At 32.7% G+C, this 23978-nt stretch overlaps 1 protein-coding gene across 6 annotated transcripts in view; it reads left to right on the top strand.

Moving 5' to 3' along the window:
• Positions 1–23978, top strand: part of srgap1a (SLIT-ROBO Rho GTPase activating protein 1a) — a 177904-nt gene that overhangs the window by 78664 nt on the left and 75262 nt on the right. For all 6 annotated transcript variants that reach the window (XM_073929905.1, XM_017352030.4, XM_017352032.4 and 3 more), the window contains exons 4-7: positions 9059–9121; positions 14342–14524; positions 16040–16168; positions 22252–22473. In XM_073929905.1, coding sequence (XP_073786006.1) covers positions 9059–9121; positions 14342–14524; positions 16040–16168; positions 22252–22473 — 597 coding nt within the window. The remainder of the gene's footprint in view (positions 1–9058; positions 9122–14341; positions 14525–16039; positions 16169–22251; positions 22474–23978) is intronic.

Below are 23978 nucleotides of genomic sequence, written 5' to 3'. Positions count from 1 at the left end.
GAGAGACCTCAGTACTGCTGTCAGGATTCAAACAGGCAGCAGGAGGGTCCTCAGTACTGCTGTCAGGAACCAAACAGGTAGCAGGAGGGACCTCAGTACTGCTGTCAGGAATCAAACAGGTAGCAGAAGGGTCCTCAGTACTGCTGTCAGGAATCAAACAGGTAGCAGAAGGGTCCTCAGTACTGCTGTCAGGTCTCAAACAGGCAGCAGGAGAGACCTCAGTACTGCAGTCAGGTCTCAAACAGGTAGCAGGAGGGTCCTCAGTACTGCAGTCAGGTCTCAAACAGGTAGCAGGAGGGTCCTCAGTACTGCTGTCAGGAATCAAACAGGCAGCAGGAGGGTCCTCAGTACTGCTGTCAGGATTCAAACAGGCTGCAGGAGGGTCCTCAGTACTGCTGTCAGGAATCAAACAGGCTGCAGGAGGGTCCTCAGTACTGCAGTCAGGACTCAAACAGGCAGCTGTAAGAGACAGGGTAGCTCTGTTGTCAGGAGCCAAACAGGCAGCAGGAGAGACCTCAGCACTGTGGTCAGACGAGGCCTTGGTGTATTTTTTGCCACCTCTTAGATGGGAAATCCACCTCCACACTTTTCTCTTCTTTTTAGAGGAACGCTCCTTTCCTCTTTCTTTTTGACTATCCACATCTCTCTCTGGATGTAAATCGTTTTCCACTTTGTTTGTGGAAGATTGTGGTGGTGTACAATGATGATAATAGTCCACACTGCCACAATCATTTCTTGATGGTTTACAAGATGAACTGAGCTGACCCATATTTGAATTGTCAGAGCTACAAAATGAACAAACCAACAAGAGTTGCAGTAACATACAGTATGATGATGTCACATATAGAACTCACAAATAGAAGCCGGCATTCTGTGGCTTCTGGTTTCTATGGTAACCAATTCCATTGCATCCCATTGGCCCATTTTACCATGTTTAAATATCAATAAATTCTCAGGTACTTTACTTTTGACATAAAAATAATGTAATTTATATTAATAATAGTTATTTATATACACACTTATTATTGCTTAGAATATGAGAGGACTGATTAAGAGTTAATCTTTTGGTTAAATTTAAACTATGGCTAGTTTACACCAATTTAAGTGCAGTAACAATATGGTTTTGTTTGTTTTATACATTATATTTAATGCATTAGAAAGTGTAATGTGCAATATTTTTGTTTTCTGTAGTAAAAATTATTTTATTTTTTACAATGATTTACCAAAGACACACTAAAATGTCATCAAGTGTAACAACAGTGTGTATTTCAGAAAAATCTTGTCAAGCATATTTACAAGAACCATTTGATGATATAATAAATAAATAAATAAATAAATAAATAAATAATATTCTCACGTTGGAGCCCCAGATCAAAATATAGAGCAATGTTGTAATATGTAACCCTGGACAACAAAACCAGTTGCAAGTCAAACAGGTATATTAAAAAATAATAGATTTTTATATTATGCCAAAAATCATTAGTATGTTAAATAAAGATCATATTGCATAAAGAGATTTTGTTCTTTTCCAACTGTAAAATGTCCTGAAACAAGTTTGGTTTCTATCTAAAGTTCAGGATTTGCCCTTTCATAACCAACAATTCTTCTTAATGTCACTAAAGCGGTAAGCCGATAGATAGTCTTATATGAATCTGTCTTGCATCAACAAAACTGGTTTCCTATTAGTAACGGCCGGTTACATCCCCTCTGACTAGCGATTTGAGACTTCACATGCACAGAACTCTCTGTGGACTCCGAGGTAGTGCATTTGCCGCGATTTAAATGACAATTTGCGATCCAAGTAAATGTTTCTAACAAATCATTTGGAAATTATACAAATTCTTCATTCATGACATCCTCCTTCGCAAAGGAGGATGTCATGGAAGATGACAAGTTTGATAACAGTCTAGACCATAACGACTCCAAAATAGAAAGTTTTAGTATTGAAAATACAAAGTTTTTCAGGAGTCAGTCACAAATTTTTTTTTAATTCAGTCGCTCCTGTGTTAAATGAAACTGGTAAAAATTCTCAACTACAAGTAAAGTAGTATGGACTCAAAAATGCTCTTGGGTAAAAAGTATCCATTTCTACTACCTGATTTAGTATAGTGCTAGTAACTAGACCTTACATCATATTGATGGATTTATACAAAACTAGTTTTTGCATTAGGCTATACTGTATCCATTTCATCCTCTTCAAACAGCAGCTCTCATACACATCCCATTTATTTAAGTGTTTGCTTGTTTGTTCAGAGTATTGTGGATATTTTATGCCATCAATAAACTCGTTAATGCTGTTCATATACTTGTTTTACACAAAAGGCAACATAGGTGCAATTATAACCTCCAACACTTTACATGGTCTTTTTTCATGTGATTATTAACTGATCATTTGCATTATACATTTATTGATAAATCACCCAGTACAATTACTTTCAATGTTCTAAAGCAGTGGTTCTTAAACTTTTTTCATTAAGTACCACCTCTGAAAAAAAATCTTAGAGCTGTTACACACTGCATGGAAGATCATTTTCAAAAACCCATAACAGGGACTCTTTAACATTAAAATAAGAGATATTAGAAACAAAAGTTCCAATGAATGTATTAGAAGTGACTTTATTTCTGTATCAGTCTTTCTTCCAACCACATCTAGAGCTCACTGCTCACCGCAGTGCACGTGCTGTTCCAGTATGCATGTACGATGAGGAATTCTGTCACGGTTGAGCAGATTCTGCTACATGTATTTTGATTTCATTATTTATACAACACGCTTTTTATACACTTTTAGGTTATTTATGGCATCCTAGACTCTCTAGATGCACTCAGGGGAGATTCTTGTTCTTTTTAAAGACGTCATTTGTTTTCTACTTTAACCTTCTGAGACCCAAAGAATTTTATTTTTATTTTTATGTGATTTCCAACATCCTTTGGGTTAAAAAAAAAATCTAAGTTTTTACATTTTGTTTTTATTTTAGTTTTACAGCATGTCCACTATAGTGGACCACAGGACCATTTTAGTTCGAAAGACCCCCAAACTCAGACAACAAAACTATTTTTCTTTAATTAAATACCATTTATTTAGCTACCAGATTCAATGCTGCACAATTCTGTATTCTTTAAGGATAAATCCCACCTTAAGTGCCCTTGAGCATAATTTGCAGTGTAGTAAAGCTGTCCAAAACCATCCTGCATATTAAATGGCTGTCAGTACTTTATTTAGTACCTTTATAGCCATGCAGTATGCTGCCTGCTGCCATAAATTGCATGGCACCCCTGTGTTTTTGACATGACTGGCTTCATCACGGTTCCGCACATATTGTACTGTCAGCCGTCTCATGTTTGTGCCTTGAAGGTTGTGCATTTTTTATACCCAGATTAATTTTAATTGAAAGATGTATCCCTCTCTACCCAGAGGTTTGATATGGTTATTTATAGAGTCCTTAATAAAGTCAACTAGCAGATAGTAGTGCAGCAATGACTGACTTCTCATTTGACATGTAAAGGCCCGGCCAAAAGGACTCAAGTCATATCCTAAACTGAAGCATACCTGGCATGTATATCTATATTTATACATTCAACATTTTTTTTTTCAAAGCAACTTTTAGTTTTTATACTGATACAGTAATATACTGTCTTATACTACTATTACTAATTATTTCTGGTTTAACGAGTATTAAAACTTAAAATATATAAGTTTTTATTTATTTTTAAATGTATTATTCTTTTATAAATAGGGGTTCAATTTGAGGCACATTTTTAATTGTTATAAAATACATATTTTTAATTTTAGATATAGTTAATTATACTTTTTCTGTTTATTAATGAATAACATCTAAGGTAAATTGAGAAGCCAGTGAGCTAGTTGAAAAGTGCAGTTGATTTACATTTATGCAATTAGCAGACACTTTAATCCATGGCAAATATTTTTATTTAATTCAATTTAATTCAGTTAAATTTTATTTTATTTTTCAATTTTTTTATTATATTTATTTTGAATATATTTAAAATTTTAATTTTTATATATTTTAATGTATACATACATATATAATTTTATTTTTAAATATATTTAAAATTGTTTTGTTTTATTTTGTTTAATTTTTAATAAATTAAAATATTTATTTTTATTTATTTTATTGTATATGTACATACTTAATTTTATTTTTAATATATTAATAATAGTTTATTTTATTTTATTTTGTTTAAAATATTTAAAATATTAAAATGTTTTGTTTTATTTTATTTTTAATAAATTATTTTTTTTATTTATTTTAATTTATAAATGCATAATTTTAATATATTAAAAATATATTTTATTTTTGATATATTTAGAAATGTTTATTTTTATTTATTTATTGTATACATACATAATTTTATTTTTAATATATTTAAAAAATATATATTCTATTTCATTTTATTTGATCTTTCTTTCTTTATTCTTAATATCTTCTCATTCATTTGAATTGACTTTCTTCCATTAAGTTGGAATGGCACAAAACCCTGCTTTAGTTCTTTGCTCTGATGCCAACCTGCTTGATTGCCCGTCGCATCTCTCCATGTCTGTGTGGTTGACCATCAGCTGGAAACCGTTCTTTAAAAGTAGAACCGGCTGCGGTAAGGAGAGCCTGAGAGGAGCCTGATTAAAGGCAGAGCTTTGGTGTGTGTGTGTGTGGATCTGGATGATGAACTCTAAGCTCCTGCGGGTCTTACTGATGGACACACATGTACACTTTCAGCTGTCAGCTCTTGGGTTTGAGTGGCAAACGAAACAGCAGGGTGAAGATCTTGGCTAAATTATTTTGACTCTTGACCTTGTCCAGACGTATGTATGTGTGACCTGTTATGCTTGCATTCCAGATACAACTGAGTTCAATTAGATAGGGCTGAAAGAGTGAAAGTGTGACGGCTTTCATCTTATCAAGTCATATTTGATCCTATAATAAAAATAAAAATTCACAAAAATGTCAAGAAATATTTTTCTTTTACTAAATATAAATTAAATACATAAGGGCAGAACATTTTTGTTTATTACATTAAATACAAATATGTTCACAAAAACATTTTTATTTAATAATTAAATACAAATAAGTGCACAAAACATTTTTATTTATTAATCATTTTTGTGCATTTTTTTGTATTTAATTTCAATATTTAAAAAAAAAATTCTACGGTTTTATTGATCTGATGTAGCCATAAAAGGTTTTGTTTTATTGTTACTAATGTAGTTTTAATAATAATATTATGAATTTTGTATCACTTAATGATTTACCAACATTAAATTTGTACATTTATTTTTAATGTATTTTATGTATTAAATAAGGGATTGTATGGTGATGATACTAAATTTTATATATGCTGTAATTTAAATCAAATTTGAATGATTTCTGGGAAGGAAACTTATTTTTAAATTGTGACGCAGAATATTAGGGAACATTCATGGTATAACAGTGTTTTGAAATTCATATTGAGCGACCATTGAAAAAACGATGGCCATAAGAAAGAGCCACATTCTGTTAATGAATGGATTCACAGTCAACATACATAAAACTGATGGACTTTATTTCTCTCTGAAGTACTAAATGGAGCCATATCTTTTCATTGAACTGTAAGGACAGACACATATTTCAGTTTATCTTCTGTATATCTGTCTTTCAATTTAGTGTTCGGTCTATCTGTCTATTTTTTTGTGATGAGACTCGTTAGGAGGATATTTTATTTGTATTATTTGATAAATTATAAAATGTGAATCATCTTTGCTGCTTGTCATATGTTAAGTGACGAGATTCACCATAAAGCATCCATCAAGAACTTCTTAATAAACCTACACATGCTAAACTGCTCAGAGCATCTATAGATCTGTTTCAATTTCACACAGTGAGAGTATAATTTAGTTGTGGCATGTGATTTTTTGGAGATTGACTGGAGGTCCTGCTCCTGCTGTAGCAGAAAGATTTGCTCATCGCACCCCTGAGTATACTGGGATGTTGGGAATGGCTCATGGAATCAGATTAGTTGAGATATAATTGGGTTAGTGAGAGTCTTGAGTGGCCCGCGAGATGGAAAGACCAGGTAATCCACACAGGCTGCGAAAAGTTGAAGCAAATAGTTGAACCGCAGACCTTCAGGGTGAAGAGTGTGTGTCCACATATGAATCTCAAAGTTTAATTGCACTCAAACACATGGCATGTGTAAAGCAGGTCGCCGCGCAGCGCCACGCAGCGCCATGCATTTTAGAATTCTAAACGTATAGGTTTCTATCAGGATAAACACACCGGCGCCGCAAGTCGGCGGCTGTCGGCGGTGCCCGGCCACGGCTCAGGACACAGTTCATTTTTCAGCCGCGCCACAGAGTGCCATCTGATTAGTTTCATGTTAAATATCATTCGAATGTGCGCGTCTAGTGTGTGATACTTTAAACTGTCATGAGCGTGCCGTGTCGCGACGCCGAGCGGCGCTTCTGGTGTGCGACCTACTTTAGGTGTTTCTTGTCCTGTCTTTTATTTTGTATTTGGTTAGATCTGGTCTTCTTCTTCTTTTTCGTTTAATGGTCGGTGGCAAACCAGCTTGAGGTGCATTACCGCCACCTACTGTGTTGGAGTGTGAGACTTGGATCTGGTCCTGTATTTTGTTCTATTTTCTTGCACTGCTTCCTGCCATGTGATCTCTAGTGTTTGTGTGTCATGTTCCCATTGGTCAACCTTGTCATGGGTCTAGTCAAGTGCTTCCTAGTGTGTGTATGTGTCATGTTCCCATTGGTTTGTTCTGTCTTGTCTCTCGTGTTTCATTGATTTACCTTGTCAATCTTTATATGTACAGTATTTATGTTGTTCCCCTGTCGGTGAGTCGTTTGTGTTTTCATGCCATGCCATGTGTTTGTTTCAAGTTTGTTATGTTAATATTTTGTTTATTTAGTTCACTGTAAATAAACTGTACTTGTTTTCAGTTAAACTCCACGTCAGTGGTCATCCCGTTACAGCATGTAGTAGGGGTGTGTACCTACATTGATTCCAGTCAATTACGATAATCCCGCCATTGATTCGGTTCAATTCGATATGCTCAGCATCCTCAATTATTAGTTTGACTTTAAATGTATACAATTTTGTCATTAAATACAAGCAGAAAGGAAAATGAAAAGAACCTTTAATTTTTACCATGCTCAAAGAAAACACACCTCTTTAATGAGTCAAACATAAAACAACAACTACAAGTAGTCTTCTTTAGGTGTACAGTAAATGGGAGAGATGGAGCTTTTTTACAGTGGATCTTGGGTTCTACTGTACCTTCAGTGTCAGTGAAAGACTTTCCCAGCAAACTCACATGCAGCGAAATGTACTCGGCTCTAGGGTTTTTAAATAGTCAGAGAATTTTTTATCACTTGCACACATGTCTTGCTTTACTTGCCATAGGATACAATAGTGTGTGAGAACCATAATATAATATGTTGATGATCCCAAGGTGATGGCTAAATGACATGTCAGAAAACTGCCAGTACACCATAATCGTTTATGGTCTGTTATTAAACCGATACCAGATCATCCTTATCTGCATCGTAATGCATCGAACATACCATTCATTTTGACAGCCTTACCATGCAGTGACCAATAGAGCTTTTTCAGATATTACCTTTCACAAAGTGTTATTTGTCAATCAAAGATTACAGAATAAACCAGACGTGTCACTCATATAGTTTTTGAATGGGGAAAAATGTAAAAGCTTCTCTAAAAAAGGAAGCCCTGCCTTCTACCAAAGAAGCCAATCACTGATCTCTATATACTGATGATTCTCGGGGGGAGGGGCTAGATGTGTTTTCATGACGGTTTCTGCAGTTTCATTGTTATTTGAGCTTTCTGGTGTTGCCAGACATGCTGGAATCTCTACAAATGCTTGCTTCACATACATGCGAAATCAACCTTGCTTGAAATCTTTACTTTTAAAAGAGCCAACTTCACTTGAAAATGAATGTTCTCTGGTTTTGTAATCTGTATGAATTGAACGAGAGGAACAGTCTTTCCTGTTGGATCTCATTATTTTAAATGAATTCCTCTCTCCGCCATTCAAACACAGATCACATGAAGGGAACCTGATTGAATGCCTACAAACCTGTAAACAAATAAGTTGTTTTCATTTTGGGAAGAGATTTGTTGTCAGCTATAATTTGGAAATTACCTCAAAAGGCCAGTGGACGTTACACAACATTATTGAGAGGATGATATTGTATAACATGAAAGTTATTGTTTCCATAGTTACAGTTTGATTGACAGGATGACACTTGATCGCACCCTCCAGAAACAGCCATAAAGGACATTGGTGTTGGGATCTCGTTCCCTTTTAGTGTTTTGTTGTTGTTGTTGTTTGATTCAAATGATTAAAAGCCAAATTTAAAAGAGTTGTTCAATTTCATTAGTGTTTCCAAATATTAAATTTAATTGTAACTGCGTTCAAACAAAAGGCGATGAGAGCATCAAAATTCTTTACATTGATCTCGTATTTAAAGAGGCCATTGCAGCATATCATATCATTTCAGTTACATTCCTGCATCAAACATGCTTTCTAGCATAAAAATGTTCAACAAGTTTGATTTGTGTTGTCGATATTAAAGACACTGTTTTGGGTACCTCAAAAACAAAACCATTTTGAATGCGCCTCTGATTGACTGGGCCTCTTGCAAAAAATGACACAGTTGGACCGACACTGTCATAACCTTTTATATCACTGTTTTTAAGTGCTGAAGAAGCCTTTGTGAGCTGAAATATTAAATATGGTAATGGACATTTCAAATATGCCAATCATTGTAAGCAGTAGACCAATCACAATAGACTCTCTCTGACCAATCATAGCAGAGTAGGCTCGTTTAAATGAGAGTAGATCCTTGAATGAACCATTTCTGATGACGATAATGCCATTTATACTATGAGAAAAAAGTGTTTCGTGATCTTTAATGGATGTAAGGACATTATGGGACCATCAGAATCAAATTTAGAGCCTTTAAAATGCCATAATAATGGGACTTTTTATCAGTGAGATACCTGATGCCACCTTTTCTTTTTCCCTCTCTCATCAGAGTAAAGAAATCACCTTTCAGCTGCAAGAAGATTTGATGAAAGTCCTCAACGAGCTCTACACGGTAAGTACTGTAACACTTATCACATTTGTCGAATTCTAGAAAGTTCCTCATTAATAAAAAAAATATATATATTTAATTTCCATATTCATTAGAATTTCATTCCCATAGTTTCCGGCTGCACTCAGGAGTGCGCCATAGGAAAAGACCCATAAAAGTGCCCATACTCCACGCATACCCTCCACATCTCTGACCTCGCTAGATTACTGTGTTTACACCAATAATCAATAGTTAATTCTCACACTTTAATTGCAGCTGTCAGGTCCATCGCAGTTGCTTACAAGATTCATGTCTCTTTTGCTTCCCTTGCAGTTTTAATAAGATGCTAATATATTCTCAGGCCTTAAAAAACATCTGTGGATAGACTTGTCCTCTGTGTGTCTGTTTGGAAAATATCGTGTCGTGTGTGTTTTTCCTTTACACCTCTGTTCGCTTTTGTTGCTTTGTCTTTTATTGGTGCGACTGAACTAAAAAATACTATATAACTGCTCATTAATGCTTGTGTTCAGCTGCTAATTAATGGAAATATATAATCAGCCAATTGCGGTTTTCATTTTAGTTTCAGTGTGGTTTATGCATATTTAATAATTTCAAAATGTTTAGTATTATTTAGTAAGCTTTAATTTTGTATTCACTTTTCAATTCACATTAGCTCTCTGCAACTCTCATGGTCGGCTGAAGCTAAGCAGGGCTGCGCCCGGTCAATAGCTGGATGGGAGACCGCACGGAAAAGCTAGGTTGCTGCCGGAAATGGTGTTAGTAAGGCCAGCAGGGGGTTCTCAGCCTGCGGTCTGTGTGGGTCCTAACACCCCAGTATAGTGAAGGGAACTCTATACTTCTCATTGAGTACTGTCTCTCGAATGTGACATTAAACTGAGGTCCTGACTCTCTGTGGTCAGTAAAAAATCCCAGGATATCCTTCGAAATAGAGTAGGTGTTTAACCCCAGCATCCTGGCCAAATTTGCCCACTCTCACCACTGTTTACTGCATGTACCCACAGATACAGGCACACTGAAGCGTTTTCTTTAGCAAATCACTTGTATGTCAGCTTATAGACAAACCAGCTGATCAATGTGATTTTGAAACCCTCCAGTGTTCCTGTATCTGTGTTTACACTCAGTAAACAGTGGTGAGTTCGGTGAACTGATGACCTTCAAGGACAATCACAGTCATGTTTGTTGAGCACATGAACACAATGGCAAATCAGCGTTTTTTAAGAATAACGTTGTCAAGTGTATTGTCCCTGTTAAATAAACAAACTAAATAAAATAAAATAACATTTATTTATTTTTGAATATTTGTTATGGGCATTTTGTATAAGAATTGTAATATTTACATATTTTAGTAATATGTTTTTGATAATATTAGTAATATTGTTTCATAAAAATAATAATATATATAGTACCCTACAAATATTAATAATATCTAGATTTTTTTAATTTTTTATATTTTATATTTAGTTTGTCATCATAATTTTTGTTGTGTTTTTTGGGAATATTATTTGTATTATTAAAACTAAATATTTAGATAAAAATATATTTTTATTATAATACAGTGGTCCCTAATGCAGTTCACCTTTCGCAGCTTCACAGTTTTGCTGATTTTTTTTGTAATTTGACATGTTTTTTTACAGCGCATTGTGTTCTGCATCCTGATTCGCTTTGGACCACTGTCAATCAATCTCCTCCGTGTCTCCTGTACAGTACAGAATGTGTTCAGCTTGCCAAATTAGCATAAATCTTTCAACAAGGATGCAAAAAGGGTTGTAACTGTCTGCAGCAAGACCATTGTAAAGGGGGTTGCACACCGTGTGCGCCGCTCCACACAGCGCCATGAATTTTAGAATTGTAAACATAGGTTTATATTAGGGTATGCACACCGATGTCTGCGGTGCCCAGCAATGGCTCAGGACACTGTTCATATTTCTGCTGTGCCACAGAGTGCCACCTGAATAGTTTCATTTTAAATAACAATGAATGTTTGCGCCTGACAATAGGTTTTGATCATTGGTTTCATTCTGTAATACTGGACCTATTTTTCTTTAAAGGTTTGAACTTTGAGAGAGTTTAAGCAAGAGAGAAAATTGTGAAAATGTTAATGTAAGTGTATAAAGTGTGTGGTAAGGTGTTTTACAGCCTTAAAACATCAATTATAATTGTAAAAAATTAAACTGACTACTCACAGATTTCGCCTATTGCGGGTTATTGTTAGAACGTAACTCCCATGATTAAAGAGGGACCCTTGTACACTGATGATTTGACCATTTTAGAAATAAATGAGCAATCCTAATGTTTTAAATTGGCATTTGTTTTTGAGCTTTTCAGTTTTCAGATGAAACACATTTAATGCTTCCAAAAAAAAAAAAAAAAACCTTCTGACCTCTAACTTCTGGACGGTATAGTACTGTATGACAAAATTACTACTTTCAAAATTGCCAAATAGGTTTCAGTTACCAATGCTGATTTGTTTTGCCTGTGCGTTCTCCCCATATTTAAACCCATCCAGAAACCTCAGCCTGGTTGTTGCAGCCGTCGCATTTATATTTTCTGAGCGTTTGTTCTTGTAATCACACACGCAGGGTTTCTTTTTGATCAGTGTGGAAGTGTATCATCCCGTTTGACCTGACTTGGCCTTCGGGAGGGAAACACTCTTGTGGCAGCGTTGCATCAGAAACCCTCAATGCAACCACAGCCAGTAAAATAACAGGTCTGGCGTGACTCTAAAATTGGGTCTTCTAAAACGAGCAGAAATGTAAACAGAGTTCAGAACGGTAAATGGAGACTGAGAGCAAGGGCCCATGGTTTGGTCTGCCATCTTGGCCATGTGTCTAATTATACAGCCCAGGACAGACGCGCACTGTGCTGCTCCGACTGTACATGTTTATGAACAATATTTAGTTTGGTCCACGTTTTATAGTCTCGTTTGAGGCTTTACTGTACTGTGATTTATATCATCACCACAGCGATTCTGGCTTGGATGGATCCGGCTTTCAGGGTCTAATCATGAATGGGTACTTGTAATCAGCTTTGTGTGTTTTTTTGCATATGTTTTTGATATTATTTTTTTTATATTCTTATTTTTATATTTGGTCACACTTTACTTTTATGTTCAATTCACACTAATAACAAACCATTAACAAAGACTTTTAGCTCAATAAACTACTTATTAGCTGCTTATTAATAGTTAGTTAGGTCGTAGTTGGGTTTAGGTTTTGGGTAGAATTACTTTATAAGTGATAATAAACACTTAATATCCTAATAATAGGCTGGTAATAAGCATGTAGTAAATGGTGTAAATTGTGAAGCAAAAGTATTATCAAATATTTTATTAATACATATTTTTTTTATTAAACATTTTTTTTTTGTGATTTTCTGATGTGCTTTCAGTTTATAAAAAATTATAATATTTAGTCAGTGTTGATAGCCCTATGGGCAATGTGTCAACATATCGCTTTATTGTGCTTCGTACGTCATGAGTTTGAGTCCCAGCTTCCAGACCTTTCCCGATTTTGTCTGTTCTCATTCCAAATTTACCTTCTGTCTAAATATCATTAAATAAAAGCAAAAACCGCCAAAATAAATGTTTAAAATGTTTAAAAATAGGGTACTAGGGTACATATTAAATAAGTAGTTTAGTAATACAGCAGGGAAAATAAGTATTGAACACGTCATGTTTTGACTGGGAATAATATTACTAATGGAGCTGTTGACACGGAATTGAACCAGGTTTTGCTAAAAACCCAAACAATACAAACATAAAAATAAAACAAAACAAAAAATTCTGAAAAATTAGTTGTGTGTAATAACAATGAAATGACACAAGGAGAGGGCGTCACACAAATCTGATTTTTAATTAGTATTTTATATTGGATTCATGTCAGGTGATTGGCCGGGCCATTTTACAGCTTGATTTTCTTTCTCTAAAATCATTTGAGAGTTTCCTAGTTTGTGTTTTGGATTATTGTCTCGATGAAATGTCCACCTTGGTTTCATCTTAATCATCCTGCTAATGTAGATGTTGGACTGAAGCAGCAAATATTAATCCACACTAAAGAAGGGCAGAGGGTTGCTGATTAACTACTGAGAGATTTCAGCTGCTGTCTGGGCTTTCACTGCCTTTCTACACCTCCCTTTCTTCACGTGTTCAATACTTTGTCCCTGCGTCATTTCATTTGATTACTCATAACTTTATTTGTAAACTTATTAATTTAGTTTTGTTTGCATATTTGGATTTTTTTGGTTGTTATCAACATCCAGGGAAAATTTCAAGTCAACAGCATGTTTCAAGTCTGTTGTTCTGTGACTCGTTCAATACTTATTTTTCACGCAGTATTTGTGATGAAATAATTTACAATTCTTTATTATTTAGATTTGGCTTTTATTGTTCAGTTTATAAATTTGGTTTGTTTTCATAATACCATGTCTTTTAAATATTAAATGTTTATTTAAATAGTTTTATATTATTTGTTTGATATTAAATAGTTTACCATTTATTGGAGGCATTTTGTCAAAAAAAAAAGTCGTAATATTGCTCTATATTTCAAATATTTCATGTTTACAGAAACTGACTTGTTTCATGTATATTGACTGCTTCAGTAATGGCGTGCTGATGTTACATCAATTACAACGTGACAAAGCTTTTAGTATCAATTAAGCTCTTGCTCATTGTGAAGAGTTTGACATGCTAGGCATAATCAGTTTGTTAGTACAGGCTCATACACTCTGATTCACATCCTAATGCCTGTTTTTAAATTCATCTGCATATGACTAATAACTACCCAACCAAAACATTGACTCAATTCGAAACAATGACTCAAACGAAAAAAAAAAATGACTCAAACGTCTGAAGTACCATTATTTTTTTTACATGTATATCTCTTACTTTACAATGCGTATCAAGAATTCAGAGTCGATATATGTATAAGCTAAATATAAATATTTGTATCTTAACATATCTTCATATATATATATATATATATATATATATATATATATATATATATATATATATATATATATATATATATATATATATTGACGTTTAAATGCAAATTAGTGTATATGAAGAAATTTCTGAACATTAGATGTTGTTTTTTCCACTTTTATTGTATTTTTTTTAGTTTGTTTATATTCAGGAATCTACTGTTAATTGATTTGTGTAAAGTGTAAAGATTAACTTGCAAGGTAAACTTTAACCTTTGATCTCTGATCTGTGTCCCGCAGGTGATGAAGACCTATCATATGTATCACACAGAGAGCATCAGTGCTGAGGGTAAACTGAAGGAGGCTGAGAAGCAGGAGGAGAAGCAGATCGGCCGCGTTGGAGATCCAGTTTTCCACATCCGGCTGGAGGACAGACACCAGAGACGCAGCTCCGTCAAGAAGATCGAGAAGATGAAGGAGAAGGTTAGTAGGAAATCATCTTCAGTACGTTTGGAACTAGCAAGTGAACCATCCATTGCTTCAAAGAGTGTCAGGCACAGGGAGTTTATATATACAGTTGATTCTTAAAATTATTAGTTGATTATTAAAATATATAAATTATTAGTATTTCTTTATTTTTCAATTATTTATCAAAGGATATTTAACAGAGCACCAAAGCAGATCAGTATTTTTACTAATATTTTTCTTCTTCTGGAGAAAATCTTATTTGTTTTATTTCGGCTAGAATAAAAGCAGTTTAAAAAAAAAAAAAAAAGTTCTCCCCATTAAACAGAAATTGGTTTAAAAAAAAAAAAAAAAAAAAAAAATATATATATATATATATATATATATATATATATATATATATATATATATATATATATATATATATATATATATACTGTATATATATTTTTTTCCCACTTTAAGCTGTGTAAAAATGAAAAATATATTGTAAAACATTATTTACTGTCATCATGGCAAAGATAAAATAAATCAGTTATTATGAGTTATTAAAACTATTATGTTTAGAAATGTGCTGAAACAATGTTCTGTATATATATATATATATATATATATATATATATATATATATATATATATATATATATATATATATATATATATATATATATATATATATATATATATACTTACAAGGGGGGCTATTAATTTAAGAGGTGTTGTTTTTTTAACAACACCTAAAAAAAAACAAAGCTCAACACAAACAAAACCCAAAAAACAAATAACCCCTAAAAACCCAAAACAATCCATAAAATTCTAAATCTTTAACAACCCTCAAAACCCAAAAACAAAATAACCATAAAAACAAAACAACCTTAAAAATCCTAAGGGTCAAAACAACCCCAAAAGCCTCAAAACTAAAAAAAAAAAAAACCCAAAACCTAAAAAAAAATTCTGCAAAAAAAAACACAAAAAAAACTTAAATAAAAAAAACACCAAAAAAATCCAAACATTATTTATTGATTATATTTTTGAATATTATTATTTAACTTCCCTGTTTTACCTTTCAAATGTTTTTGATAAAAAAGTCGACCCTGCATTTACATGAATGCCACACATTTTATACACTGTAGTGTTTCTGTTTTCTCTTAAACCCATGACAAATGATTTAACAGCTGTGGGATTGTGTTTTCCATTGATGTTTCCTGGAACGAGACGTTGTGGGCCACTTAAAATATGGAAGTTAGTCTGAGTCACTGTCTGTTGGTCAGTCAGTCGAGATAAATGCCTCTAAATGTTACTAATATCCTCACTGAAACAGGAAATGAGCAAGATATTTTAGTAATCGCATACATGTATATACAGTATAATCTATATGAAGACTTATTTTTTTGCAGTTTATATGCTTTTTTGTCCTCATTGGCTTATTTTTTTGAAGGATTTACACCAGAAATCTTGTAGAAACAGACTTAGTTAAAAGCATGTTTTATATATTTCTCACATTTTATTTTTACTTTCTGTCTCTCTCATCAGAGGCAGGCGAAGTATTCGGAGAACAAGCTGAAGTCGATCAAAGCTCGGAACGAATACCTGCTGACGCTGGAAGCCACTAATGCTTCAATCTTCAAGTATTACATCCACGACTTGTCTGATTTAATAGACGTAAGTAGCTGGAAAAGAAAAGGAGACTTTCTTGTTCTCGTGAAGAAACTTTGTGTGTGACAAGTAGGGCAGTTATAAATAGAGTTTCAAACTGACCTGGGGTCTGCTGGGACAGCTAAATATGACAAAGACTGTTGCCGTTTTCACAGTTGTATCGAAAACTTTGTCTGCATAGGCTTTGATCAAAGAAATGCATAGACTCCTCAGCGAGAGATCTGTCAACATCACATTTAGATTTAAGCTCTCGAGACTTTAACACAGGTGCGTCTGACAGCAGCGAGATGCTTGAAAAAAGACACATTTCTTCAACTTAATATATTTCTGTGTCTCCTAACAACCACACTGCACAAAATGCTTTTCTAACTTGAGAGTTTTTGTCTTGTTTCTGTTTCAAATATCTAAAAATTCTTGAATCAAGAAGCATTTTCTAGACAAGCAAAACATATTGGGTCTTATTCACTAATAATTGTGTACATTTTTCATATTTATACTCACGTGATACAAGTTTAAGATGTTTAAGTGGGATGCTGTAACATTTAGGTGAGACAGGTGTCAGATCAAGGATGAGGCTGAGATCAATTCTCTATTTAAGCCTTTTTTAAACAATATGTTACAATAATAAATGGAAAAAAGAAATAAACATTTACAATTATTCTCTTTAAACAAAAACAACGAGTGTAAACCAAATCAAAGAAATTAACAAAACAAAAAGTCCTTAAATCTAAAGTTTGAACTAGGCGACAAAAAGAAATAATGAAAATAAAAATGAGATCTTTAGTGTACATGACACCTGAACTAAACTAATTAAACTACAAACTACAAAAATTAAACTACAATTAAACTACTAAAATTAAATTAAATTAATTAAACTACAAAAACTCAGTTACACAGGTGGCAAAACACTAACTAATCTAACAAAAATCCATCCAAACTAAAACAAACCTAACAAAACAGTCGTAGGCTCAGTTTAGGATCAGACAACAACCATCTAATTATTTTACTTAAAGCCAACAAAGTTTAACAAGTTGTTACGCACCATCTAGAGATGGTGCACAACATGAAAGACAAGACTACGAAAATGAAGTCAAAGATTTATTGGGGTTTGAATTCGGGAGCTGACAAGGCCAAAATAACAAACCAAAATTCCTTTATGTCCTTTATTTAACTTACCTGATAAAAAAATAAAGGAAAAGAAATTACAATTCACTTCCCTAACTACCTAACACAAAAACAGAGGTCAAAAGGTTTTACCAATAAAATGACATCAAACTCCTTACTATCCCATTTTATATATATATATATTTATATATATATATATATATATATATATATATATATATATATATATATATATATATATATATATATATATATATATATATATATATAAATATATATATATATATATATATATATATATATATATATATATATATATATATATATATATATATATATATATATATATATATATATATATATATATATATATATTTATATATATAATGTAGGTTTCTTTGCTCACTCTCAAACCCCAAGATGTAGATGAGCTTAATTTCTTTAGTGAAACATTAAAAAAGATCCACAAATGAAGAATTAACAGCTTCCTGCACATTAAGAGTCAGAAAAATACATTAAGGATGATACATTGAGGAGTTATAAAGAAAATGATTGTTTAAAACTTCTGAAGCACACGTTGTTTACTACTTTTTAATAAGGGCTGGTTTGAGAAACAGTGCAAAAAGTTTAAGTTTAAATACAAAGTTATTTATCGTTTCGAGTGTAAAATTTGCAAATATTTTTAAATGTAAAATGATTGTTTTTTATTGTCTATTTGCATTCTATAGTTCTAAATTTATTTATTTGTTTCAAAATTGCCCATATACATTTTGGAATTCAGAATGAGTTCCCCTTCAGAATTTAGAATTTATTGTACATTTTTTGAATTTGTTTCCCTTTCAAATTTTGTTTCATCTTTTTTTTTTTAAATCTCAAAAATCTGTACTTTTCCACAGACATGTCTATTTACTTTTCATAATTCAGATTTTTTTCTCAGAATTGTTTGTTTACATCTCAGAAATTGACTTTATTCCCTCAGAATTGCAATATTTTCTAAGAGTTGTGGGATTTGATTGCCTGTAAATTTGCAATTGCAAAGAAAAAAAATGCAAGATTGTGATAAACTAAAAAATTAAAAAAATAAAAATAAGCGTGAAAAGGTTTCAGTTATACCTTTTTATTGTTGGACATGTCAGAAGCATGCATCTCTTACTATATATTGGAAATTGCTGCTGTCCTGTATTGAAGTATATTTAAAGGTGCCCCAGACTCTTGAATATTTTTTTTTATCCTGAGTATTGAATAAGCAGCACCTGGCCCCAAAACCCACTTTTCTGTTAATCAGGCCGCCTGTGAGTGTGTTTTAGGTCAGCTGCTGTATGTTAAAATGTACATTTTTTTACGTTTGATCCTACTAAATGCTTCTACTTCACTTTTTTGCAGCCTTGCCTAAATCATTGTCAAATCCTGTCAGCATCATTTATTTATAAACCAAGCATCCAGTGATATCATTTTCATCAGCAACACAAAAACACAATCTTTGCAGAGGGCTGGCAAGAGACAGTTGTTTGGGTGATACAGTATGCATGCACAGTCAGTTTAGTCAATAGACATTTCCTTAGAGGAGAACGAACTTGACCTTGTCCGACTTTCTATTGTAAAGCTTGCACACATTTACATAACCAAAACGTGCACTGTAGATTTGATGAAATATCATGATGCTAATTTCCTGTTTAGTTTAGTTTAGTTTAGTTTAGTTTAGTTTAGTTTAGTTTAGTTTAGTTTTGTTTTGTTTTGTTTTGTTTTGTTTTGTTTTGTTTTGTTTTGTTTTGTTTTGTTTTGTTTTGTTTTGTTTTGTTTTGTTTTGTTTTGTTTTGTTTAGTTTAGTTTTGTTTTGTTTTGTTTTGTTTCGTTACTCCATTATATTGCATTTTAGTTATTTTATATAATTTTTAAAATTTTATTGCATAGTTTATTGCATAGTTTTATTGCAATATTTTATATTATTACAGCATTTTTTAAATTTATCTTTTTATTCATATATATTTATTGTTTTTTGCATTGTAATATTGTTTTATTTTATTTTACTGCAGTGCATTTTATTTAATTTGTTTAATTTTGTCTTTTTTAGTTATTTATTTTATTTTATGACATTTTAATATTTTTACTGCGTTTCATTTTATTTTATTTTATTTAGATTTTGCCTTTTTTAGTTATTTATTTATTTAAATTTTGTTATTTTATTGCATTTAATTTTTTATTTTATTTTATTTATCTTTACTGCAATGCATTGTATTGCAGTTGTTATTTTGTCTTATATATGTATTTATTTTACTGCATTTTAAATATTACATTTTAATATTTTATTGCATTTTATTGCATTGCATTTTAATTTATACCATTTTTATTCTGTCTTATGTTATTTATTTTTATTTATTGCATTGCATTTTGTTTTATTGCATTTTTATTCTGTCTTATTTTATTTATTTTTATTTATTGCATTACATTTTATTTTATTGCATTTTTATTTTGTCTTGTTTTATTTATTTTTATTTGATTTTATTGGGTTTTAATATTTTTATTGTACTTTATTTTGTTTTACTGCATTGGATTTCATTTTTTGGCATTTTTTATTTTGTCTTATTTTATTTATTTATTTATTTTACTGCATTGCATTTTATTTTTATTTTATTGCACTTTTTATTTTGTCTTATTTGTTTAATTTTATTGCATTTTACTTTATTGCATTTTCTGTTTATTTTTATTTTACTGCATTTTATTTTTTTATTGCACTTTTTATTTTTTCCTATTATATTAATTTGTTTATTTTAATTTAATTTGTATTTTATTGCACAGTATTTTATTTTATTGAATTGCATTACATTTCATATAATGCAAATTGCCCTAAGCAGGTTCGTAAAAAAAAAAAAAAAAAAAAAAAAAAACTGCTGTGTCATCATTTGTCTCTTAAGTCAGTTCACAATGTGACTCAGTTTGATCTCTGGCACAAGAGACTGCAGCGTTTTAATGAAAACTGGCCATCAAAAAAACTATTAAAACAATCAGCATGCAGCGCAGGCTATTGAGATAATTAAATCAGATGAAAGTGTACTGCGATCTGGCAGATCCTGCAGTGAAAATGCACAGTCAGATCTGAAATCACCTCTCCAAGGACGATCCAGAAATCCAGGACATTTAGCTCCCTGGAACTCTTGTATCAGAGCCCGCATTTATCCTCAAAACAACCAGGATATCAGGCTATTTTAGTCCTCGAGGGCTTATAAAGAGCAGTACACAAACTAGTGTGTGTTGGGTTGCATTGCATTTTTTTATTTAAAATTTTTTTTTTTATAATTTTTTATTTTATTTTATTACATTTTATTGCATCTTTTAAATTCTGTCATATTTTATTTATTTGTTTTTATTTTATTGCATTTTATTTTATTTTATTTTATTGCATTTTAATATTTTATCTTATTTAATTTGAATGCGTTGCATTTTATTTTGTTGCATTTTTATTATGCAATAAAAATCACTTTATTTTAGGCTATCAGACTTTTTTTAGTCCTTGAGGGCTTATAAAAGAGCAGTCAGTGTATGTTGGGTCAGACTCTGAGACACAAATATTCCCAAAGCAGCAGTTTTTAATAGAGCGGTACTGGATATCACGTGCGGTGCTGTTCATGTGTTTGGAATGTCAGATATCAGCTGTGAGGAAGTCCTGACATTTGCTTATCGGAGACTAGTGCTGACAAATCTTGGCTGTTAACCAAGAGGTTGTTGGTTTAGACTATTAAAGAGCTGTCACTACTGGCACACTATATTATAATGCACTTTACTGTTAAAACGGCAGCTAAATTATTGCTTATGCTGTCTTCAAATAACTTTCCACCTTTGACAATTTGTGTTTTATTGTCTAAACTTTTTGTATTGTTGATGGCAAATTGGCATAAAGAAAATTCGGTAATATTTAATTTTATTGTTGTGTATTGTTTATTGTGTATTGTAAACTGTGTATTGTTGATGGCAAATCGGCATTCAGAAAATTCTGTGAGTGATATTTTAGTTTAGTTTAGTTTGGTTTAGTCCCCAACTGAAATTTGACAAAAATCTAAAAGTCTGTGAGCAAAATATTTTATTTTATTTTATTTTATTTTATTTTATTTTATTTTATTTTATTTTATTTCATTTTATTTTGTTTTATTTTATTTTATTTTATTTTATTTTATTTTATTTTATTTTTGTGTATCGTTTCTTTGTGTGTATTGTAAACCATGTATTGTTGATGGCAAATTAGCACACTGAAAATTCTGTTAGTGATATTTTATAATTTCATTTAATTGAAATTATTTTTATTTGTATATTTTTTTATTTAATTTAACTGTGTAAAGTTTGTTTATTGTTAATGGTAAATTGGCATACAGAATATTCTGTGAGTGATATTGTAGTTTAGTTCAGTTTAGTTTAGTTTAGTGCCCAACTAAAATTTGAAAAAAATATTAAAGTCTGTGAGCAAAATATTTTATTTTATTTTATTTTAATTTTGCTTTATTTTTGGTTTATTTTATTTATGTATTTATTTTTTTTGTCTATTGTTATTTTTTGTGTATTGTAAACTTTGTATTGTTAAAGGCAATATGGCAATTTTATACAAAAACCAGCAATTGCACACACAATGTGGATAATTTCCTCATTGTTTTTCTTCATCTTGATCATTTTATTAAATGAATGCAGCGGATATTACTTACAGATTTGAGAAACCCATTTGCAGTGCTGTTTTAGTATAACTAATGTTTTATTTTGCCAGCATGCATTAAATCTGGTTTTGTTTTAATTTTATATTTAATTTTACTTTTTTATTTAGTCATCAATAATAACACCGCATCCTTTTTAATGGATGAATTACAAGTAAAATACAGATAAAAGAAGAATCATTTTGAATCACTCTTGAAATCTCATAACCTGCATTGTTAATTAGTGACTTTTTATTCTCCTTTTTATGCCCTCCCTTTCTTCCTGTACAGTGTTGTGATCTGGGATATCATGCCTCTCTGAACCGGGCATTGCGGACCTACCTCTCAGCCGAATATAACCTGGAGACGTCCCGTCACGAGGGCCTGGACATCATAGAGAACGCAGTGGACAGTCTGGACCCCCGTAGTGACCGCCAGCGCTTCATGGAAATGTACCCGACCGCCTTCTGCCCTCCCGTCAAATTTGAGTTTCAGGCACATATGGGAGACGAGGTCAGTTTTAATTACAATTTTGTAATGTAAACTCAAACTGGGGATGTGAATATAGTTGTTTTTTTTTTTCAGTTTAAGACATTAATGATATGTCATACTATATTTTATACTATAATGTTTGGCGTATTTATTTTAAATTGCCAGGCATGTCAACCTTTAGATCAAGGCTTAGTCCCTTTATTAATCTGGGGTCGCCACAATGGAATGAATCGCCAACTAATCCAGCACATGTTTTATGCAGCCGATGCCCTTTCAGCAGCAACTCAGTATGGGAAACATCCATACACTCTTGTTTATTCACACACATACTCTAGGACAATTAAGCTCACCCAATTCACCTATAGAGCATGTCTTCAGACTGGAAATCGGAGCACCCGGAGGAAACCCATGCGAACACAGGAAGAACATGCAAACTCCACACAGAAATGCCAACTGACCCAGCTGAGGCTCGAATCAGCAAACTTCATGCTGTGAGGCGATCGCTCTACTCACTGTGAGTTGACATGATGGTGACAGTGACCAACAGAGACCCTCAAGTGGCCACTCCAAGTGTCAAGTGGACACTCAAGTAACCACACCCCTAATTATGGAGACTTTTGAGGCTTAATATATATAAAACGGATGAGTTATAAATAAAATTCACCCCCTCACAGTTGTCATGAAGAGTAATATTAGCTATATACTAGGGTTGTCACGATACTGGAATTCGGTACCAATCGATACTGAAATTTTAAAAACGTCCATTTCTCGCTAGCATTTGAGCACTGTTGAGCACAGAAATGGCTATGATTGGCCGTGAAGCTCATCAGTTCAACAAACTTACCGCTGTTTACTGAAGTGTAACCACAGATACAGGGATACTGGAGCATTTTAATGCCAAGACTCATCAGCGGATCGCTCGTATGTCAGCTTATAGATAAACCAGCTGATGAATCGCAGCTTTAAAATCCTCCAGTGTTCCTATATCTGTAGTTACACTCAGTAAACAGTGGTGAGTTCCGTGATCTGATGCGGTAGAATAGAGAGGGCGGCGTCCCCGACACTACCCTCACCACCTGCGCCCTCAGTTATATCCGCGTCTAGGGCGGCAGAATAAAGAGGGCGGCGTCTGCAACACTACCTTACCACCCACGCCCTCAGTTATATCCGCGTCTAGTGCAGTAGAATAGAGAGGGCGGCCTCCCCACACTACCCTCACCACCCGTGGCGGTGTGACCGTCCTTTGTCTAGAGCGGCAGTTCAGCTTGCTCCGGCCCTGCCAGGCTGTAAACACCTTTTTTTTCTGCTGTAAAGTTGGCCATATTAACATTGGAGTCAATAGAAATTTGCTCTGTTTTGGTGCCAGCCCCCAGTGGCCTTTTGATGAGATGCAGTTCCTGTCACTTTCATGTTTGCTTCACAAGGGAGAGCGGGAGGTTGCCACTTGATTCAAACATATAAATAACTCCTAACATTCTAAATATCTTTACAGTTGACTAAAGCACCTTTTTCTGAATTAAAGCTTT

Source organism: Danio rerio, chromosome 18 (assembly GCF_049306965.1).
Source record: "Danio rerio strain Tuebingen ecotype United States chromosome 18, GRCz12tu, whole genome shotgun sequence".
NCBI classification, from domain to species: domain Eukaryota; kingdom Metazoa; phylum Chordata; class Actinopteri; order Cypriniformes; family Danionidae; genus Danio; species Danio rerio.
This window is presented reverse-complemented; position numbering and strand designations above follow the sequence as displayed.